The sequence below is a fragment of the Miniopterus natalensis genome, chromosome 4 (assembly GCF_054644295.1).
Source record: "Miniopterus natalensis isolate mMinNat1 chromosome 4, mMinNat1.hap1, whole genome shotgun sequence".
Classification (NCBI taxonomy): Eukaryota; Metazoa; Chordata; class Mammalia; order Chiroptera; family Miniopteridae; genus Miniopterus; species Miniopterus natalensis.
The window spans coordinates 50,197,144-50,216,515 of NC_142084.1; the positions used below are offsets into that span (position 1 = coordinate 50,197,144).

The following is a 19,372-nucleotide window of genomic DNA, read 5'->3' on the forward strand; positions in this document are numbered from 1 at the left end:
GAGACGGGGACATGAATCCTATGGCCTAACAGTGTTGATGAGGGACACCTGTCAGAGTCAGGGACCAAGTCAGTGTCCTGGAAATACAAGGCACCCATCCGCAATAGGAAACCTCATGCGCCAAGACAAGAAAGTATGAGGCTGGCCAAGAGATCTAAACCAAAGCTAAGGAAACAGCACAACCAAGAGATATTCTGTAAGTTAACTGCAAAAGCAAATGCCTCAAAGGGGGAAAGAGTTTAAAAAATGAAGTATGTGAGAAAAATGTATAACAGGAAACGCTAAGAGCCAAACACCACAGTAAGTCCTATCTTGGGTGTGAAAGATGGAGTCTGACAAGAGTGCGAAGGCCTGAGTCTTGATACTTTGCCTAGCAGGCTTCATAGAAAATTTCAAGGTCGACAATACATGTACAACATTTTCTTGCCCAAATTAGGGGAATCACCCTCGTCAGTAAGGGGGACAAGACCCCATATACACAATGTCCTTTTGTTAGTCTGTTAAAAAATTCAGCAGAGTAAGACAAAGGCCAGAATTTCTTTTCTAGAGAAGTTATGGCAAAGACTCGCAGGAAGAGGCTGTGCACGATTAGTAACATAAGCACGTCTTTCTTCTGGTGGGCTTATCGTCAAAGGGAGGAAAGTGCAGTCAGTCCCCCTGCAAACAGGCAGGAAGGCCCCTGAACATCCACAAGGGCCTTTCCCACCTCCTCCAGGACGCAAAATGTATCACAGGCTGCTGCTGCGTGTGTCTGATAGCTTGTGACTTCGACACCTTACTGAAATGACTAGAAACGGGCAAACAGAGTGGGGTGAAATTTTTCACTTTCACACATAAAATAACCCAGGGAGAAGACCAACAGAAAGCACCACTAGCTTAAAGTTCTGTGCTTATTTCCAGTATCTGATATAGAGAACATGCTGTTCACTGGTGAGCAGCAGAGGCACACATCTGATGTTCCCCAAACACTTCAGTGGGGCACTGGGGCCTGCGGGTTTAAGGTGACAGTCTGAATGGGTTGGTGGGTACAGTGCCAGGGACAGTCCCATCACAGGGAGAAACGGTGACACTTCACAGAACTCACCCCAGCACAACACCTAATTCTTTCACATGGACTCGTGTGTGTCCGCGAAGATATTCAGACAGCATCTTACTTTTCAGGTACATTTCCTGTAGTCTGTCTTCTAGATGCATGATGCACTGTGAAGCCAATAACATTCACAATGAGGGCTAGAATGAAAACCTCTGCCAGTGTTCTAAGAGCTAGAGTTCTCCTAATTCATTTCAAAGTACACAATTATAATATCTCTTTCAAATACACTTAAAAAATAACAAGTCATCTCAAACCCTATCACTAGTAGGTATAAAAATAGGTTTTTGTAAAAAAATAGTTTATTTTTTCCAATGTCTATTAAGATTTTCATATATATCTTCTAGGCTTTCCGAAAAGGCCTTTGTTTTTTACATAGTTGAAATCATTCTATAAGTGCTTCTAAAAAACTGTATAATTAATACTTTCCCTGTGTTAGTAAAAATTCTTTATCAATATAATTTTATGGCTAAATAATTTTTGAGAATGTGAACTTAGCATTATTTACTTAACCACACAGCAATTTGCATTTTTGTTATAATTCTATAAAGGACATCTTTGTTATTGTTTTTCCCCATATATGAAATTATTTTGGCACAGTACATTCCCAGAAGTATATTTTGAAGTCCCCCCCTCTTTCTTTTCTCTCAAGAGTGTATTTTAACTAGGTCTTTAATAACAATAAAGGGCAATTATTTTCAGGACATCGCTACCCTTGGAATTGTGTCCAACTTCATTTTTTAGAGAATAGCAACCATCTGTGTCTTTCACCAGAGGCAAATGCTTCTGCATTTGGCAGGCAGAGCTATCCAAGCATCTTCAGTAAGACACCTGATGGCTTTGGCAAGGGTAATTCTATCACACATAATTTTCTTCTGGACCATTACGCATGCTATTTTCAAGGTAAAAAAGATTAACAGATGCATTTGAGAATGTTGATCTTGACCATCTGGGCTGATCAGTGACATGGAAAAAGTATCCATTAAAGATGCAATCTTTTCAGTTTTTCATTGGCTGAAAGTCTTAAATGCCTTGTGTTGGGTGGATGAAACACAACTGGTAAGTGAATAAGAGGAATAATCAAAGTAAGGAGGATTTTACCAATCCTCATGAAAACGGTCCCCCAAATAAACAGAGTTTAGTGGTGAAAGGACCTCCCTCCTGTTAAGTTTCAGTTCCTTATGGAGTAAATAAAAAATTTTTAATAAGAGTGTTATAAAATATTAAAAAGAACACTCACATTACATTGAACCCTTTATGCTTTAAAATAGTTAATCTGCAGTGCATTCACAGTCTCCATGAAAATTGTATGTTGCAATGTCAAAATAAAGAGAACACTGGTCTATATGGAATGTATACTATTTTCGAAATCAAAGTATTTAGAATTTTTTTAGAAGGCTTGATTATTAAATAGAACTGCTTCGGTTCTTCCTTCTCCTTTCTAGTATCTTAATCCTGAGATGGATTTCTTCCATTTTTAACTTCTGAAATTTTAATAGCTGCTTTCCCTTTCATACTGAACGCTCTCATAGGCATTTAATTATATGTTTCATTCAAATGATTTCTAAGGAGAATTTTAAACTGCAGATGAAATTTCCTCTGATCTTGGTTTTGTCAGGTTAAGTAAGCCATTCATATCATTAAGTGGTTAAATGTATTTCTGTCCAAATGAAGTAAAAAAAAAAATAGCTACAGTAATTTATTGCTTGGAAAACTAAGATGTCAAAAGTAACAAGAGTTCTATATTAGAGAATAAAATAAAAAGGTTTGGTAAATACTTAGATAACAGTATATATAACGGAATTTGGTAAATAGTTATATAACTGTTTGGTAGATACTTAAGACAACAGTAAGAAACTATAAAATCTAATATATCTTCCTTCTCTTACAGAAAAGGAGATTGCAGCCTCAAAATCAGCATGACGCAACTTGCTACTAAAAAGAAAATTGCCTCTAAATGTTGAATAAAGTTAGACTGTAGGAACCTGCAAGTTCCTCTCGTATTACCTCAGGGATAGATGTCCTGTGAAAGCAAGCTTCAGTTAAAGCCCAAATAAAGATTTTAGTGAAAGGTGTTGTCAGTCTTTACAACCATTAACATTGTTTTGTGAAAGTAGTTATTAACAATCATACGAATAGTAGCTGCTTCCTCAGTGCCTGTAACATCTAACCCCATCCCAAGAGTTTTATGTGAATCATCTAATTTTCTTTTCGTAACCATATGAGTTAAGTTCTATTATTTCCCCAGCTCTACAGATAAGGGAACTGATACTTTGAGAAGTCACACAGTTAGGAAGCAGCTGAGCTTGGGTTTGACTTCAGGCATGTGGACTCTCAAGCCCAGGTGGTGGCCACTACTGTATACTGGCTGCTTAAACTCTGCTTTGACAGTTTAAAAAGCAGTATCTTAGCCCTAATCTTCAGAGGATTCTCTCAACATGCTTGTTGAATAGGTAGTCACATTTTACAAATGAGAAAGATGAGGTTCAGAAACACTTGGCTTATCCACCATCACAGGACTAACCAACGGCAAAGCCTAGAGTTGAGCGCAGTGACGTTCCTGTCATGCCACATGGCCACTACTTAGCCGACACAGACCGCATTTCAAAGCACCTTCTTCAAGGCCCAAAAGTCCTGACCATTTCTGAGGAATGTGGTACCACTGCAGATTCAGTCATAAGAACTCAGGAAAATTACCCTCCAGTAGCAATTAGTGTAGGTAATTAATATTCCGCTTCCAACTTTGTTGTTAAATAGCACTGTATATTTTGCAGAGGCCAGAAGGGAGGTAAGGAACGTTCTGGTGTGGGGTTATGCTGCAGAGCAACAGCCTGCAGAGGGGAGGAAGGAGCGGAGAAGGCGGGCATTCTCTCAGCTCAGCACCTGACCCCAAGGTTGTCCCCTGTGCTTTTCCTAGCGATGCCCTCAAGCCTCACTTCCACTTTTGAAACCTTTCTCCCTCCCTTTCTAAATGTATTTTCTCTCAATCTCGCTCTCTCCACACACACATCTGGAATAGAATTTGCCTTGTATAGTAATTCCAGTGACAGAGGGAGAGCTGTTGATCATTTCCTAGGAGTTTATAGGCTCACTTGTCTGAATGTATAATGCCATGAAAGTGATCTTAAAATCCCATTTAAAAAGGAATAACTGAACCATCTTCTATGGGTATGGTACTCCAGAACTTCAAGTGTTACACAAACAATATTCTATTTTATCCATAACGACTGTTTGAGGATGGTCCCTGAAAAGGAACTACAATTCCTTCAGAAACAGGCTTGCTTGGGTATATATATACATTGATCTAATAAAAGGAAAACCAACGAGTTCTCCAAGGGAGGATTTTAAATTTCCTTTTATGCTCGATCCCTCCTCCCATACTTAACTTACTTTACCACATACCTGTTCAAAAAGATTTGTCACTCTGTAATTTGTTTCACAGAAGGGCTATTGTTACTCAAGTCTACCCTGTTTGCTGGTTTTATGTTGAATGCTCTATATTTACTTAAGCTAACATCTAATTATACCAAAAACAATGTGAATTTGTGATTTTAAAATCAAAGTATTATTAAAAGTGTTTTTAAACTATATTTCTTTGGTGATGAGGGAACAAATACTTACAAAATCAGCAGAGAGGTGAAGTTTGTAAAGCTGTAAAATGGATTGAAGTAAACTGGACACCTGACTAGAGACCAGGACATCCTGGCCTAGTTTCGTGTTGTCCATCACTTTCCTCTGACTGGTGGCCACCTGGACACTCCACTTGTCCGTGTCTGCGATAATACAGACGGCTTCAGCTATCGGCTCATCAAGCACTGGATGCTGGAAGAGAAGCACATTGGGTCAAGTTTTCACAACACTCCAAATGACACTCGAAATGTCCAGAGTTTCTGTTCAGGATGAGACCAACAGTTTAGAAGTTGATGGTAAGAGCTACAGGAATTTAGAGCTTTAGAGGGACTAAAGTAGGAGTGTCATTAAATTGTCATTTAAAAATTAATTTGATAAAAATTGCATTTAATCATTTTTTCTTACAGGCAGGAGGCACACTATAAATGCTGTTAAATATTCATAGATAAGTGAAAAGATACGTGTCCTCCCTACATTCCAGGATATTAAAATTCATTTCCTTTGGAAAGACTTGCACTTTAAAAAAAAATAAAATTCTTTATTGATTTCAGAGAAAGGGAGAGGGGGAGAGAGAGAGAGAGAGAGAAACATCAATAATGAGCGAGCCATTGATCAGCTGCCTCTGTACTCCCCCTACTGGAGATTGAGCTTCCAACCTGGGCATGGGCCCTGACCAGGAATAGAACCGCAATCTCCTGGATAATAGGTCAATGTTCAGCCGCTAAGCCATGCCAGCCAGCTGCACTCTCCTTTTGAGATGGAGAATATTAGAATAAGGTGTAGGATTCTACCGCCATGTCTCCAATAAGAAGGTTTGGCAGGGTAAGTTAATATTCCCTTAAAGTTACAGCTTTAATTGCTAAGCAATGCTTATTTAGTAAGTGTGCTACATGCATAAATCAACTCCAACAACCAACTAAAAGCAGACTATTATTTATCTAGAGAGTCTAAAAGGAAAAAGTATGGCTACTGATGAACATACTTAAAATACAAAATCCTCAATAACTGGGCAGTTAGGAACAGAGCAGGTTAACTAGTAAACAGTGCCACAGGGCAAATGGTAAACACTGAGTCTAGGAAGATGCCCTTACAAAAAAAAAATTTTTTTAAAACTGATCAAAGTATAACTGCATCACCACTAACACCTTTGATATTCATATTTATTTATTATTATTTTCTATATATTTTTTTATTTTTTTATATATATCTTTATTGATTTCAGAGAGAGGACAGGAGAGGGAGAGAGAGAGGTAGAAACATCAATGGTGAGAAAGTCACTGATCGAGCCCACAACCCGGGCATGTGCCCTGACCGGGAATCGAACCCTGATTGCCTGGATCCCAGGTCGATGCTCAACCGCTGAGCCATGCCCAGCCGGGCTGATATTCATATTTAGTATCCCACATGTGTACTAATCAACATTACAACAGGTCTGTCCTTCTAGGGCCCACACTAAGAAAAAAAGAAGGGGGTGGGGGTAAGGAAAATGTACAGAAGGACAAACAGACACTTCATGGCCAATGGACATGAGCACATGTTTTTAATCTTCATTTACCAAAGGAAAACTAGTGCTGGACTTCTGTCATTCAATCCCTTCCACTACCCGGTGGTGGCCATCTGTTGCTTTTGGCTACTTAGCATAACTTCCTCCAAGTATGTGCATCCGTATTTCCATTTGCAGAATGACCTTTCTTGGATAAGACCTGGAGGGCCCCACCCTTCCTCCAGCAAGGTGTGGTAACCTGACCCAAGCTAGGCCAAGTAGATGCTCCTTCCCTGGGATTTCCCTGTGGTCTGGGACAGGAGGCCAAGAACAGCTGGCACCACCATTTTCCTAGTTCTTGGTTCCTGGACTTTCAGAGTTGCCTTGTTTCTTGTCTATTCTAAGGCTAGTTCTTCGGCCTTCTTATCAATTCTATAAATCCCTAATGTCCATCCAATACAGTTCCTCCTGCTTAATAAGACTGGTTTCTATTGCTTACAACAAAGAACCCAAACAGATACACAGCCCTGCCTCGGATCATGATCACCTGAGAGTTTTAAGACTTAAGACTTAACACTAGTAGTGCAAAGTCTGAAGACAGAAACCCAAGGTATACGTATACTGTCACAGTGCAATTTTAACAGGGGATTTGGCTCCCTAGTCTTGGGCTTTTTCATTAGAAGGGAAGTCTATCCAGCTTGTATTCTTTCTCACAGATGGGGCAGAAGTGACCGGTGGACTGAATGAAAACTTTGTTGGGGCCAACCCTTTTTCCTATACTATATTCATGAGGGAAACTTTCAAGGTTTAGGATATTTTCTTATTGAAATAGCAGCAAATCAGGCAAAGTTTAATGGTCCAACATTTATTTAAGCATATGTTCAAATAATCTTAAACATGAGAAATAATTTGACCAAGTGAATTCCTGAATTAATTAAAGCCCAGTGTCCCAAGGATGGTTCTCATTTTCCAAACTTGTTAACCGAACAGTGCAAAGGTTTTCTCACATAATGACCCTGTATTCCCACTCTTACCCAAAGGATTTCATGGCCCCTCACCCCCTCTTCTGACATGCACATAAACACATTCTCCAAAATAGAAAGCTAAAGACAGGGCCTCAGTGACTTCCCTTTACAAGTTCCTGGAAGTTCTTGCTCAATATGTCATTAATTCATAGCAAGATGACAGTGACTTGCCATTAATGTACCAGGTTTTTGTGAACAAAGGAAATGGAAATATAGAAATTTTAAAAATTTGCATTTGAACTCAATCCCCTTTAATGCTTTGCATTTATCAGAAATTCACTGTGTGCTGGGTATAGCATAGAACAGACCTATACTATGAACCTTTCCTTCAAGTGACTTACATTCTGAGAGTATATATAATCATTACTAACCATATGTTCACATCTATACAATGAGTTGAATGTATGCCACTCACCTTTCACCTAGATTTCGATCACCTCCCTCTATCAAGGTTTGGTATTTAACACGACCCAAGCTGGGCCAATTAGATCCTTCTTCCTAGCTCTTTCCTGTGAGCAAGGGGACAGGAGTCTGAGAATGCTTGGTGTAAAATCTAGCTTGTTTTATGGATTAATTATATGCAGTAAATATTTGAACCCAGTTTCTAGTTCAAATGATTTCCCTAAGTGATTCCCCACTGCAGAAGCAGGGAAGGAAAGTATGTGTCAATCTAAGGAAAGCACACAGACTATAACTTACATGGTACCACCACCACCAACACAAAGAGCTTAGTTTTAAGCAATAAACTGCAGGAACAGGAGCAATGAGGCTCCCTGGGGAGGTGATGGATGGAAGATTCTCCAACCATGAGTTACTTCAGATGGTTGCAGACTCATTGATGATAACAAAAGGGGACAGAGAAATTGGCTCAATTATTTTAAAAGGAGGAACTAAATGGGCAAGAGAATGTAAAAAAAAAAAAAATCAACTGTGAAAAATGAGCAAGAGTAATTTTTAAATCACTGGAGCAAAGAGGCAGAATCTTTGGTAGAAACCTGAGGAAAGACGAAAGACTAATGGGTCCACGCTCTGGGAGAAACTGACAGGAATTTCGGAGCCCATTCCTTGAAAGAGGGGGCTGAATCTTTGTTCCCTGTACTCTTAGCCCCTAGCACAAAACCTAGAATTTGAAAAATGTTACTAAACTAATATGAAACAGGTTAAGCACAAGCAAATGACAGATCTGATGAGCATCCTGCATTCCCAACACAACAAGGTATTGCTGACTTTTATGTATGCAGGCTCAAGGAACAGAAAAGAATCAGCTAAATATTTTTAGAAAAGTGCCTTAAAAAATATTCAAAGAATTACACATTCTCAGGCTACTAAATAACTAACACAATCCCCTGAATATTTCCACAATTGTCTCCATCTAACTACATTGTTCAGTAGCTACTCACATATTATTGAAAAATAAACACTTTTTAGAGGCACATGAAATAGAGGGAAATGTTAATAGCCAAGAAAAAGAAATTAACACTGGAGAGAGGTAAAAATATCATGAGCAATGTAATCTTTAGTTACATTTAAGGGGCACCAGGCCCCATATGTAATCTGGTCTACACTTCTACCCAGCCACAGAGTTAAAGCTTAAATTCTGGTGATTCTGGAAACTTCTGATATGTATCTTTCCAAAGGAAAAACAACCCCACTAAAGAGCTTATTAGTTAATTTCTACGATTTCTGAACAGTGATTTTCAATCTTTTTCATCTCGTTGTGGACATAAACTAAATTAGTAAAATTCTGTGGCACATCAAAAAATATATTATATTTTCTGCTGATCTGACCAAAAAAAAAGTATAATTTTGATTCATTCACACCGGGAGGCTATTGTTGTGTTAGGTGCTGTCACTTTTAAATTTGACAATCTAAGGGGAAAGAGGTCAGTGCCCCTGACTCAATGGTCAGATACTGCACATTTTAAAAATTCTTGTGGCATACCAGCTGAAAATCGCTGTTTCAGAATTTAAAAAACTGTAAGATCCAGAAGACCATGTTTGGGTTTATCACAGAAACATACACCCACCCCCACCCCACCCCCCATGCCCTGGTATTCAAATTAAAATTCCTCTTAGGAAAGGCTCTACTTTTAAGGCTGATAGAGAAACACAATAAACAAAGAAAACATTGAATTACATGTAGCATACTTTTTAAGACTAACTTTTTATTAGCCTTATCTTAATTGTAGAAGCAATTAATAGTGAACTCTGTTAGGGCATTTTTTTCTAATCCTCACCAGAGGATATGGTTTATTGATTTTTTAGAAAGAAAAGAAGGGAGAGAGAGGAAAAAAAGAAAACATTGGTAGGCTGGCTCTGGTCCATGTCCTGATTGGGAATCGAACCTGCAACCCAGGTATGTGCCCTGACCGGGAATCACACCCACAACTTTTTGGTTGGAACGACACTCCAACCAACTGAGCCACCCGGCCAGAGCCAGGGCAATTTTTTAAGTTCAAAAAATTAAGTTCAATTTTTTAAGTTTTTTTGTCACATTCATGTGCACATCAGGGCACAAACACAGGCACACTTCTCAGCAGTAACATACATGGAGCACAACTTTAAAGAAGTGCTATGTTTAAAGAAATGTAAGACGAGATGATTCAAACACCTGTAAATGCCTGACTCAATCACCTGCTACTCTCAGGGCCTCGAGCTTAGGTGGGGGAACTAGGAAAAAAGAAGTCGCAGGTGAGGCGTGGCTGCATCCCAACACTGACACGTGTGCCAAAGGAGTCTGGCCTCTTATGGCTCTTATGAAAAAGGAGACACAACATAAGTAACTGTCAGCTTGGCAGATAAATTACTTAGTAATTGTCCTCTTCCTAATATTAAACATCCCCCAAAGCTCTCTTCCCAATCATTACTGTCTCAGATTAAACAGGATCTCCATCATTTCCACTTAAAATGCTTGTTTGGTTGAAAACTTTACAAATCTTATAGAGGTACGTATCAATTTTCCTTCTCTCTCTCAAACAAGATAATCAATTTTAAAGTAAGTTTCTTGCCCACTGAGTTTGTTAAATTCTCTTATCAGAAAGAGTCTGCAGTAAGACTCTACTTCCTCCACGATCCGAGACTTTAAAGTGCTGCCTGATCTCTGCCCTCCCGAGTGCCCACAGGCCACTGAGCACCCATCCACAACCTGGGCAGCGTCTCAGGGCTACCACACCTCAGCGGTCCCTAATGCCTTCCTGTCACTTCTCCCAGACCACTGCCAGCAGTTTTCAAGCCTCCCTCAGGAATGTAATCAGGCAACTGAGAAACTTCTGACGGAGACTGGAGGAGGAAAGGATACTGGAGATCAAGAAGGAACTGTGGATGACTGTCAGGGTGGACGGCCAGTCTCCACCAGAGGAATGAAGCAGCGACAATATGCAGTTACCGGTTTTGCCTCGCTCTACTCTATGACAGTCAGAGACAATCACTTATTTAGCTCTACCTTGTCAACATCTAATCTATCCAAACTACTTTCCTGTTGAGATTTCTCAAGATAAATTAACAAGTGAAATGCATTGTGGCATTGTATTATAGATTGTTAAAGGTTTCTCAAATATTCTTTGGCTATTATATCTTGCGGAATCAACAGAGTAAGTTTGGTTAATTCACACCCACTAAGGATTTGTGGCTCTGTATCCTGGGAGTGTTAGATGCCTAAGACATTCCAACTTCAAGGTTCTGGATCAGATCTCTGAGTACACAAAATAAGCTACTTAGACTGCTGCATGCGTGACTTCTGCTTGTCTTAAAACTTCCAGGAACAAGAAATGCCCGCCAGGCTTGGGTAATCAGAAGAGCTGTGGCTCTAAAATTTCAACAAGATAACAGCAAAGGCTCCGAAGTCAGAGAGAACTGAGCTTGCATGTTGTCTGTCACTTACTACATGTTGAAATTTGAGCAACTCAGTCTGGGCCTCAGTTTCTACACCTGTATAATGTAATACTACCTGATTCACAGAGTTTCCATGAGGTTTAATTCACGGAGGCTTCCTATGAGATAAATGTGTATAAAACTTGTAGCAAAGTGCCTAACACTTATAGGTACGTTCGATGAGCTTTCTTACACTACCCCCTCTCTATATTAATCATGTCCACTTAACCTTCAAACTTCCTGAAATACCACATTATCATTTCCCTCACCAACCCAAAAACCCACTCTAGCACGTATCACCCAAATACTTAAGTACAAATGTTTCTTTTTCCATACCTAAAGCTCTCCACAGTCTGCGCCTACCTTCACCTATCCGTATTTACCTCCCAGGGCTCACAAAGAAAACCCCTTCTCCAGGCAGGGAGGACTCCTGCCTCTTACCTCCAGCTGTGCCCAGAATGTCTTCCCTGTTACCTTATAGATTTCCAATTCTTCAAGGACCAAGCTTGGGCCCCACCCCGCCCCATTCACCACTTTCCCTTTAACTTCTGAAAGTATTTACTATCTACATTTTGGTGTTTAATCACACTGTCTTAACTTGTTCTTGATTTCACATCTGTTTGTCTATTCAGTAATTTCATAAGTAACCTGAGGAGAGAAAATCACATTTTATTTTTCTTCTTAAGCCTCTGGAATGAGCCTAACAAATGGCGAGGTTTGTGCTAAATATCTAATACATGCTGGCTCCACCGAACAATGCTCTACTCAGATTTCTTTATTTTTGGATTCAATTCAGTTCTATTAAGTCATCCACACAATTATTAATATATTTATTTTCCACATACCACATTTAAATGACTAGCATTTCACATGACTACCTATTTTTAACTTAAGGATCAGAAAATATCATTCTCACACAAATGCTTCCTATGACTACTTAGTAATTCCTCATGCCTTTTTCCCTGTGGGATGGCCAGGGACACAGTCCTGCTCTACAGGCAGGAACACTGAGGACAAAACACATATGCACTTATTAAGTATCTTGGCGTGTCAGAAAGCGAATCTAGGAACTCATTCAAGCGTTTCCAACTTTTAAAGCGGAGTCCACCAAGCCCCCATGCTGAAATCCTAAAACCTCATCATGGTGGAAAGGCTTCGGAAGATCAGGTCACAAGCGTGAATAATGGTCTCAGCGCCAACAGGGGAAAACATAGTTGCATCTGAGATGACTTTGCTAAGAAACTTCCCCATCTTTACGTTGCTGGCATTGCCCAACAACATACTCTAAACTGACCGTTTACTAATCCTCAAAGATGTCCAGCCCACACGTGTATTACAGACAACAAGAGTGCAGACAGACTTCTGTGCTCATAACCAGCTCTAAAATCTGCACGCCAGTTACGGCAGCGCAGACTTAACTATCAGGGACCAGCCACTGGGCAGCCTCTTTCAAACACAAAGCGAGCAGGTGATTTAGGTTTCAGATCACTGGATGTGCCTCCCTATACCTTTTATTTTTCTCTGAAATATTCTGGAAAATAAAACAAGATTCTTTGAGGGTCATTTGAGTGTCAGTTTCTTAATCATTCTATGTAAAGTAACGGACTGGTAAGTTTAACATCTTATTCTAGCCTCCATGTCTCTTACTTGCTGTTCCATATTTCTCATGTATTTTTTTTTGGTCTCAGAGCTATATTCAGAGATGGTTTGATAGATGGCCTCCATTTCACAAACTCTAATTCTCTCTAGCTCTCTAACCTGTTCCTTGAGTTTTAGCTTCAATCACTGCATTTTTCCATTTTAGAAGCTCTCTTGAGCTCTTTCACAAATCTATGATTGTTTACCACATCATCTGATCTTTTTTTTTTTAATGTTCCAATTCCTTCTTTTTATCACTGTAACCATTTTAAGCATAGTTACTTACTAGTCATTTCAGACTGTTCTAGGAGTGTTAATTCTCCTGGTGGTACTTGCTCTCCCTTATCCTGGTTTCCTCATACATAGCTTGTAATTTCTGAATACAAGCTCATCTCACTGGGAGTTCTCTGTTTTGTTTTATGTGCTATATGTGTCTCTTGGAAACAGGTTCAGTGTCAGTCACTGAAGGCTTAAGAGTTGTGATAAGGTGGAGACAAAAAGAAGCCACGTGCCCTATAAGCTTGTGTCTGGGAAGTGTTAGTGTGCGTCCTTCTGCTAGTGCCAGAGGTTTTGCCATTTACTTCCTGGGTGGGGATTTCCAAGTCACTTGGGTGGCATAAATCTGGACCCCAAGCGCATATTCATAGCACAGGCCTGGAATCTGATGTGTTGTGGGTGACTATTTTTTCCCACCCAAATTCCCAACTTGTGTCTTTGCTGCTTCACTGTTTATGGCTGGAGTTTTCTAGTCTCCTCTTTGAAACTCCAGGTTTTTAGGTAAAGGGCTCAATTACAGGTCCCCAGATTTATGTGTTTGCGAGATGACATCTACCATCCTGAGTGGATCTTAGAAACTCCAGACCTAATTCCTAGGACCCATATCCAGATTGAAATGCCAGAAGGCAACAGTTTCATCAGCCCAAACTTACTGGTCTGGCTTTGATTTCTATGTGTTTCTGGCACAAAAGCGTTTCCTTTTTTCCCCCCTCCATGCACAGGTTTTATAACAAGGTGCTGGGTGGGGATGGTAGTATTTTATCCATTATTTTTATAGGTTTAGTGGGGAGGCATACCATCTGTATCCCAACGTGTTCCTGGAATCCTCCCACCTTATGTTTTGACTATGGCTATAAACACGGCCCACAGCGCATAAAAGGTACTTGGTATGGTACTCAGTATTTTCTAATTGAAAAATAAACTTCCTTCTCCCCAGAAGCCATCTCCAGCCTCCCTGCCCTGCTGCTGGCCAAACAAGTTGGCCAGATCACCTGAAACGCCACCATCAGAGATTTCTAAGTTCATCAAACAGACTGTTTACATATGAAAATACCAGAAGATATTTATTCATCTTATAATTCTGTAAGCATTTGTTTATAACAAGTTTCTTTCTTAGAAACAGGTTTAATGTCAGTCACTAAAGGCTTAAGAATTGTAATAAGGTGGAAGAGAAAATCGATCATTCTGGACTACGGGACCTGGTAGGTACATCAAGCTGGGGACTCTGGGAAGCCAAAGACAGCATGAAGACACAGGGACTCAGGGGGCAGAGGGAAGAGGCTGGTGAGGTGGTTGGGGAGAAGGGGCACAAAGGAGGCATGTGACCTGTGTTTGTGCCTATGGCTGTGATCACTGGACTTGCTCAGCTGACACCCGAGTTCAGCCTGTGGCCTTGCAGATCAGTGTGCAGCCTTGGGAACAGCTTAACTGTCAGGCGGTCAGTTGCTGAGGAAACAGCTTCAAGTCAAGGAAAGGTGCTCAAGGCAAAAAAGGGTTATCAGGATAAAGTTATGGGAGGATGTGTATGACTCCAAAATAAAATGTGAGAAGGTTGGCAGCTTTTTTGAAGAGAATAGCATAGATGTCCAAGAATTTTGTACACAGTACAAAAATGTGGAAAAACATCAAAATTGGCCATGTGTCCAATATTTACAAAATGCAAGAGAAAAGAAGCCCGAGGGACCTATGATAGGCTTTTCATTACCCTTTAGGTAAAGAAAATGAACACAGCCTGGCCAGGCATGGCTCAGCGGTTGAGCATCGACCTAGAATCCAGGAGATCGCCGTTTGATTGCCGGTCAGGGCTCATGCCCGGGCTGTGGGCTCGATCCCCAGTGAGGGGCATGCAGGAAGCAGCCAATCAATGACAACTCTCTCATCATTGATATTTCTATTGCTCTCTCCCTCTCCCTTCCTCTCTATGAAATCAGTAAAGATGTATTTTTTTTAAAAAAAAAAAGGAAAGAAAATGAATACAAAAAGCCATAGGCGTTACGTCTACACACATTACTCTATTTTTTAAAGAAAGACTATCTGCTATTTTTCTTTACTTCAGAAGAAAGAGACACTAATCATCATAGCTTTACTTATAGTAACAAACACACGTTCTATGGGAAATAGTCACATTACTTTTTATATCTTAGGCACCAAGGTGCTGGGGTATGAAAGAAACTAAGTCCCCTCCTCTGTTTCCAGGTGCCTGCAGCCCTAGTTGGGACAGAGAACTAAGGCACAGAGCAATGTGCTAAGGAGCCTGGAGACGAGAATAGTTGAGTTCTAGCTGGGGGTGCTGAGGATGGTTTTAAAGAAGAGGCAACATTTGAACTGGGTCTTCAAAAATGAGTAGAAACTTGTTCAACAGGGCCTTAGGTGAAGGAAGCAAATGTACACAGGCGGAAAGGTGAACTGCTACAGGATGGTAAACAGTGTGACTGGAGCACAAAAGGAGATGGAGGGTGTGTGTGTGTTTGAAGGACATAAAAGGCACCATTCCAGCCAAGGAGCTTACATTTTACTCTCAAAAAAAGGGGGAAACTATTAGAGCAGAAGAGTAAGTGGTTGCATTCATGCGTTAGAAAGAGCCCTCTTGTGGCACTATGCAAGATGACCGGAAGGGGGAAAACTGGCACAAGGATCACTAGTTGGGAAGGTTAAGGAAAACTTAAATAAGATGGCAGTCACACTGAGAGGGGAAAGAGTCATGAACATTTCAAACTGGAGTTGTCCATATTCAGAGATTGATATTTTTTTCAAATGTTTTTAAAATCACAATGTATGATAAGAAATGCATTTTAACATCCTAACCCAGTGTGCATGCTTATACACGTGACCATGAACACATGCATAAATATATACACACACATGTACAGATATGTGTGCATATGCATACACACACACACACAGATTTCACTAAACAGTAAGACAGTGCTATAGGCCCAAGGCACTGTCCTGCTCACTCACTATTCAACGCAGGGAAATTAAAGCAACAAGCGGTGTTCTGAAATAGGTTCGTCCTACATAGATGTGTCCTTTGCATCGCTATTGATTTTAAGGCTGCTGTTGACTTGAGGCACTTAGTGTTCTCTGTGTTAGTTAAGTAACGATTTATCACTTGATGTGACTTGCTGTTCTTTTGTAGTCTTCCTGGCTGATTCCACTGCGTGGCTTAATTAGGTATTCATGAGCATATATCACAGCCAAGCTTTTAGCAAAGCTGCTTGTCTGTGCTACTGATTTCCGCCTGTTATTTCTGGAGTCAATCTGTTGCCGCTCTTAAAATCAAATGAAAGAGGCTGCTATATCCAACTGTTACTTTGCTTTATAGATTATGCTATAAAATGCCTGAAGCCTTGAACATAGTTTTAAAAAACATTAAAATGTGATGTTAATTATGATCCTGATGACCCTCCTCTGCAAAGTTAAAGCCGTCTGGCATGCTCCTTGTAATATCACAGGCAGGGGAAAGTGGACACTTTCAGCACAGAATGAATATGTGTGTGGGGTCTGTCCCATCATCTCCAACAAGAGTTTCCTGGGAAACTTATTTACAAAACACTTTCACATCTATTATTTTAAAAGCTAACATTTATTGGGCATTTAGTAACGTATCAGGCACTGTGCTAAATACTTGATATGTATTATCTTACAGAGTCTTCAAACCAGACCTATAAATACTATTCATTTCACGGAAGATAAACTGATGCTTAGAAAATCGAAGGACCTTGCCCAAGGCCACAAAGCCACAAAGGGTTGAGCCTTGATTCAAACTCAGGTTTGTCTGTCTTCCAAAGCCAAACTCGTAACCACTGGGTTATATTTCATCTGTTCCTCTAAATACATTTTTCTGAGGCTTAGCAGTGCCAATTGGCCTACTCAACTATCAGCGAATGAGTGGTGATACTGAGACTTGAACCTAAGCCATCAATGTTAAGTCAGTGCCCCTCCACTGTCCCATAATGTAATACCCCTGACATTGCTCTGGTCAGCAGTATTCGCAGGCAGACAAACACACAGGAGAAAAAAACAAGAGAGAAAGAGCTACTTGAGGTCACAGGCACAGAGTAAAGCTGGCTCTCGCCCTCTCTCTCCCACTTTACCATTTAAAGCCAGAAAGAAAAGAGGAAGGAATGCACACTTAGATGTAGCAGGAAAAAAAGGAAACTAAATATTACTTTAACCTAATTTAAGGCAGCTGTATAATCTATATGCTAGGAGGCAGAAACAGTTCAAATGACAGAAAAGAGGAGGTATATGGATTAAACAAGAACATGTGTTTAAATATTTAAAGACCACATTTTAACACGTGAAAGCTAGTAATAAAAATGGAAATACATGAAGTAAAGTTAATACACCTTCCTTTCACGAGACCAGAGTAAGGAAACGTACAAAGAAATGCTTAGTGCCAGGAGCTCTAGAATGCAATCCTTCTCCACAAATTAATCCACCATGGTTATAAAAATGTACATTTACATAAGATAGATTTTACAATCCAACCATACCTATATCTACAAAATAGATCAATGGCTTAAATCAATGGCTTTTAGACAGTTATTAAAAATCCTTCTCTAAAAACAGTTATGAATAGCAAAGCCCAATGAAGTCTAGCATAAACACTAAAAATGAGTAACACCCAAAATAGGCTTTTGAAAGCAAGTTGTGATAAAGCAATTTACCCCAATCCTTTCTTCCTCAAAAAGCGATTCTTTCTGCTCTAACTCTGGTCATGTACTTGTTCTTGAATCTTTGCTTCTTATTCTGGCAATCTACTCAAGAATTTAAATAATTACTGGGCTTTATGGAGCAGTAAATTCAATATAATGTTTAAAAAAAAACTTCTTAATTTATTTTTCAACAAATATTTGTAAATGGCATTTGACAGTAAGGCTTTTTTTTTTAAACACTGCCGCAGACTAGAGTCCCAGTCTGCAAGGCAGTTTAAATGGAACATTGCTTCAAAAGTAAAATTCATTATGATGAATGTGCCATGTGAAATTAGAAATCCACTAATGCTAATTAGATACATTCTAAATGCATTAAACTTCTGAAGATGTTTTCATGAACCCTTCGCAATTTCCTATTAACACCCATGCATGGCTGCACTTTGGATGTTCCCACAATTTGACACAATATAGGTTATTATGCTTAATAACTTTTGATCTCTCAGGGTAATTGCATATTCTAAAGAAATGAGAAAAGCTACAGTGTGAAAACACTACTTCTGAAAGGAAAGGGAGATGATACATGAAAAATCTTTAAGAGTACAAATAGAGGAAATGCCTTTTTGTTTTTTCAAATATATGAATCGTAGAACTAGATGGTCACCATAAAAACCTAATACACAAAAAGTGGAACTTGTCAGCCTATAAAAAATATTAAAGATGTTACGAATGGTTTTGCAGGTAATTTCAAGAAGAGTTATCAACCGATAGATTACATTTCCACAGTGTTTGGTAAGCAAGTCTGGGGCATTCGGGCACCACCACCCAGCTGGCAAGATTGATGGCACTGAAGACAACCCAGTCAGTTCACATACGATCTCTTGGCACCTCCATCAGAACTAGGACATGGAGCTTCATGGAAGAAAGGTCCAGCGAGCAACACCAATGTTCTCACAAATCAAACCACCAGCAGAGCAGAAAGAAAAACCTCACAGGTTTTGCATATATGGATATAAACATAAGGAGATGACAGAAAAGGAAAGGAGAGCCTCTAGTTCCCCACCCTAAAGCAACAGATGGCTGCAGATGTATGTGAGTCTCTGAAGTCGCTGAGGCTTCGTACATGGTTTAAGACAACCCAGAAAGAAGCATCATACAATGAGGGTGTTGCTTTTATCCTACGGTCACTGATGTACAGATCTCTAAAATGATATACAAGTGTGCAGTGTTCATTACAAGTATGTAAACAAAACTTGACATTCCTTATACAGCTTTGTTCCAGGAGTATCCTGGAGAAGGGTGGTGTCTGACCACAAAGCAGGGCAGGGTTAGGAATGCTGGGGTACTAATGCATCCCCTGGGCTGGCCTTCTGGCTTCAGGCCACCCTCCTTGTCTCTCCTCCTGCCCCATTGAGGGGTTATGAAGACATCTGCTTCGTTACTGAGCTTTTCTTCATTTCACACAAATCTTCAGCCAGTTTAGCCTGAGTCTGATGTATGTTTAGTCTTCACAGAGGAGGTGCTCAAGGCCAAAGATAACATGTAGTGCCTCTGTTTCACCCCCCAGAAAATACTTGTTGGGTGAGGAGGTAGACAACAAGCCAAATTCCTCTCTTCTTAATGTAATGAGGGCCGTCCTTATTGCACAAGATACAATATGTTTCCAATGCAAAACATCTATTTTTTGCACATCTGCCCAATA

The 19,372-nt window shown here is 39.9% G+C and overlaps 1 protein-coding gene across 2 annotated transcripts in view; it reads right to left on the reverse strand.

The window, feature by feature from the left end:
• The window catches only part of FNIP2 (folliculin interacting protein 2), a 117,623-nt gene that overhangs the window by 4,620 nt on the left and 93,631 nt on the right, over nucleotides 1–19,372 (reverse strand). For both annotated transcript variants that reach the window (XM_087816532.1, XM_087816531.1), the window contains 2 exons: nucleotides 4,712–4,912; nucleotides 1,085–1,200 (listed from right to left, as the gene is read on the reverse strand). In XM_087816532.1, the coding sequence (XP_087672658.1) occupies nucleotides 1,085–1,200; nucleotides 4,712–4,912 (317 nt within the window). The remainder of the gene's footprint in view (nucleotides 1–1,084; nucleotides 1,201–4,711; nucleotides 4,913–19,372) is intronic.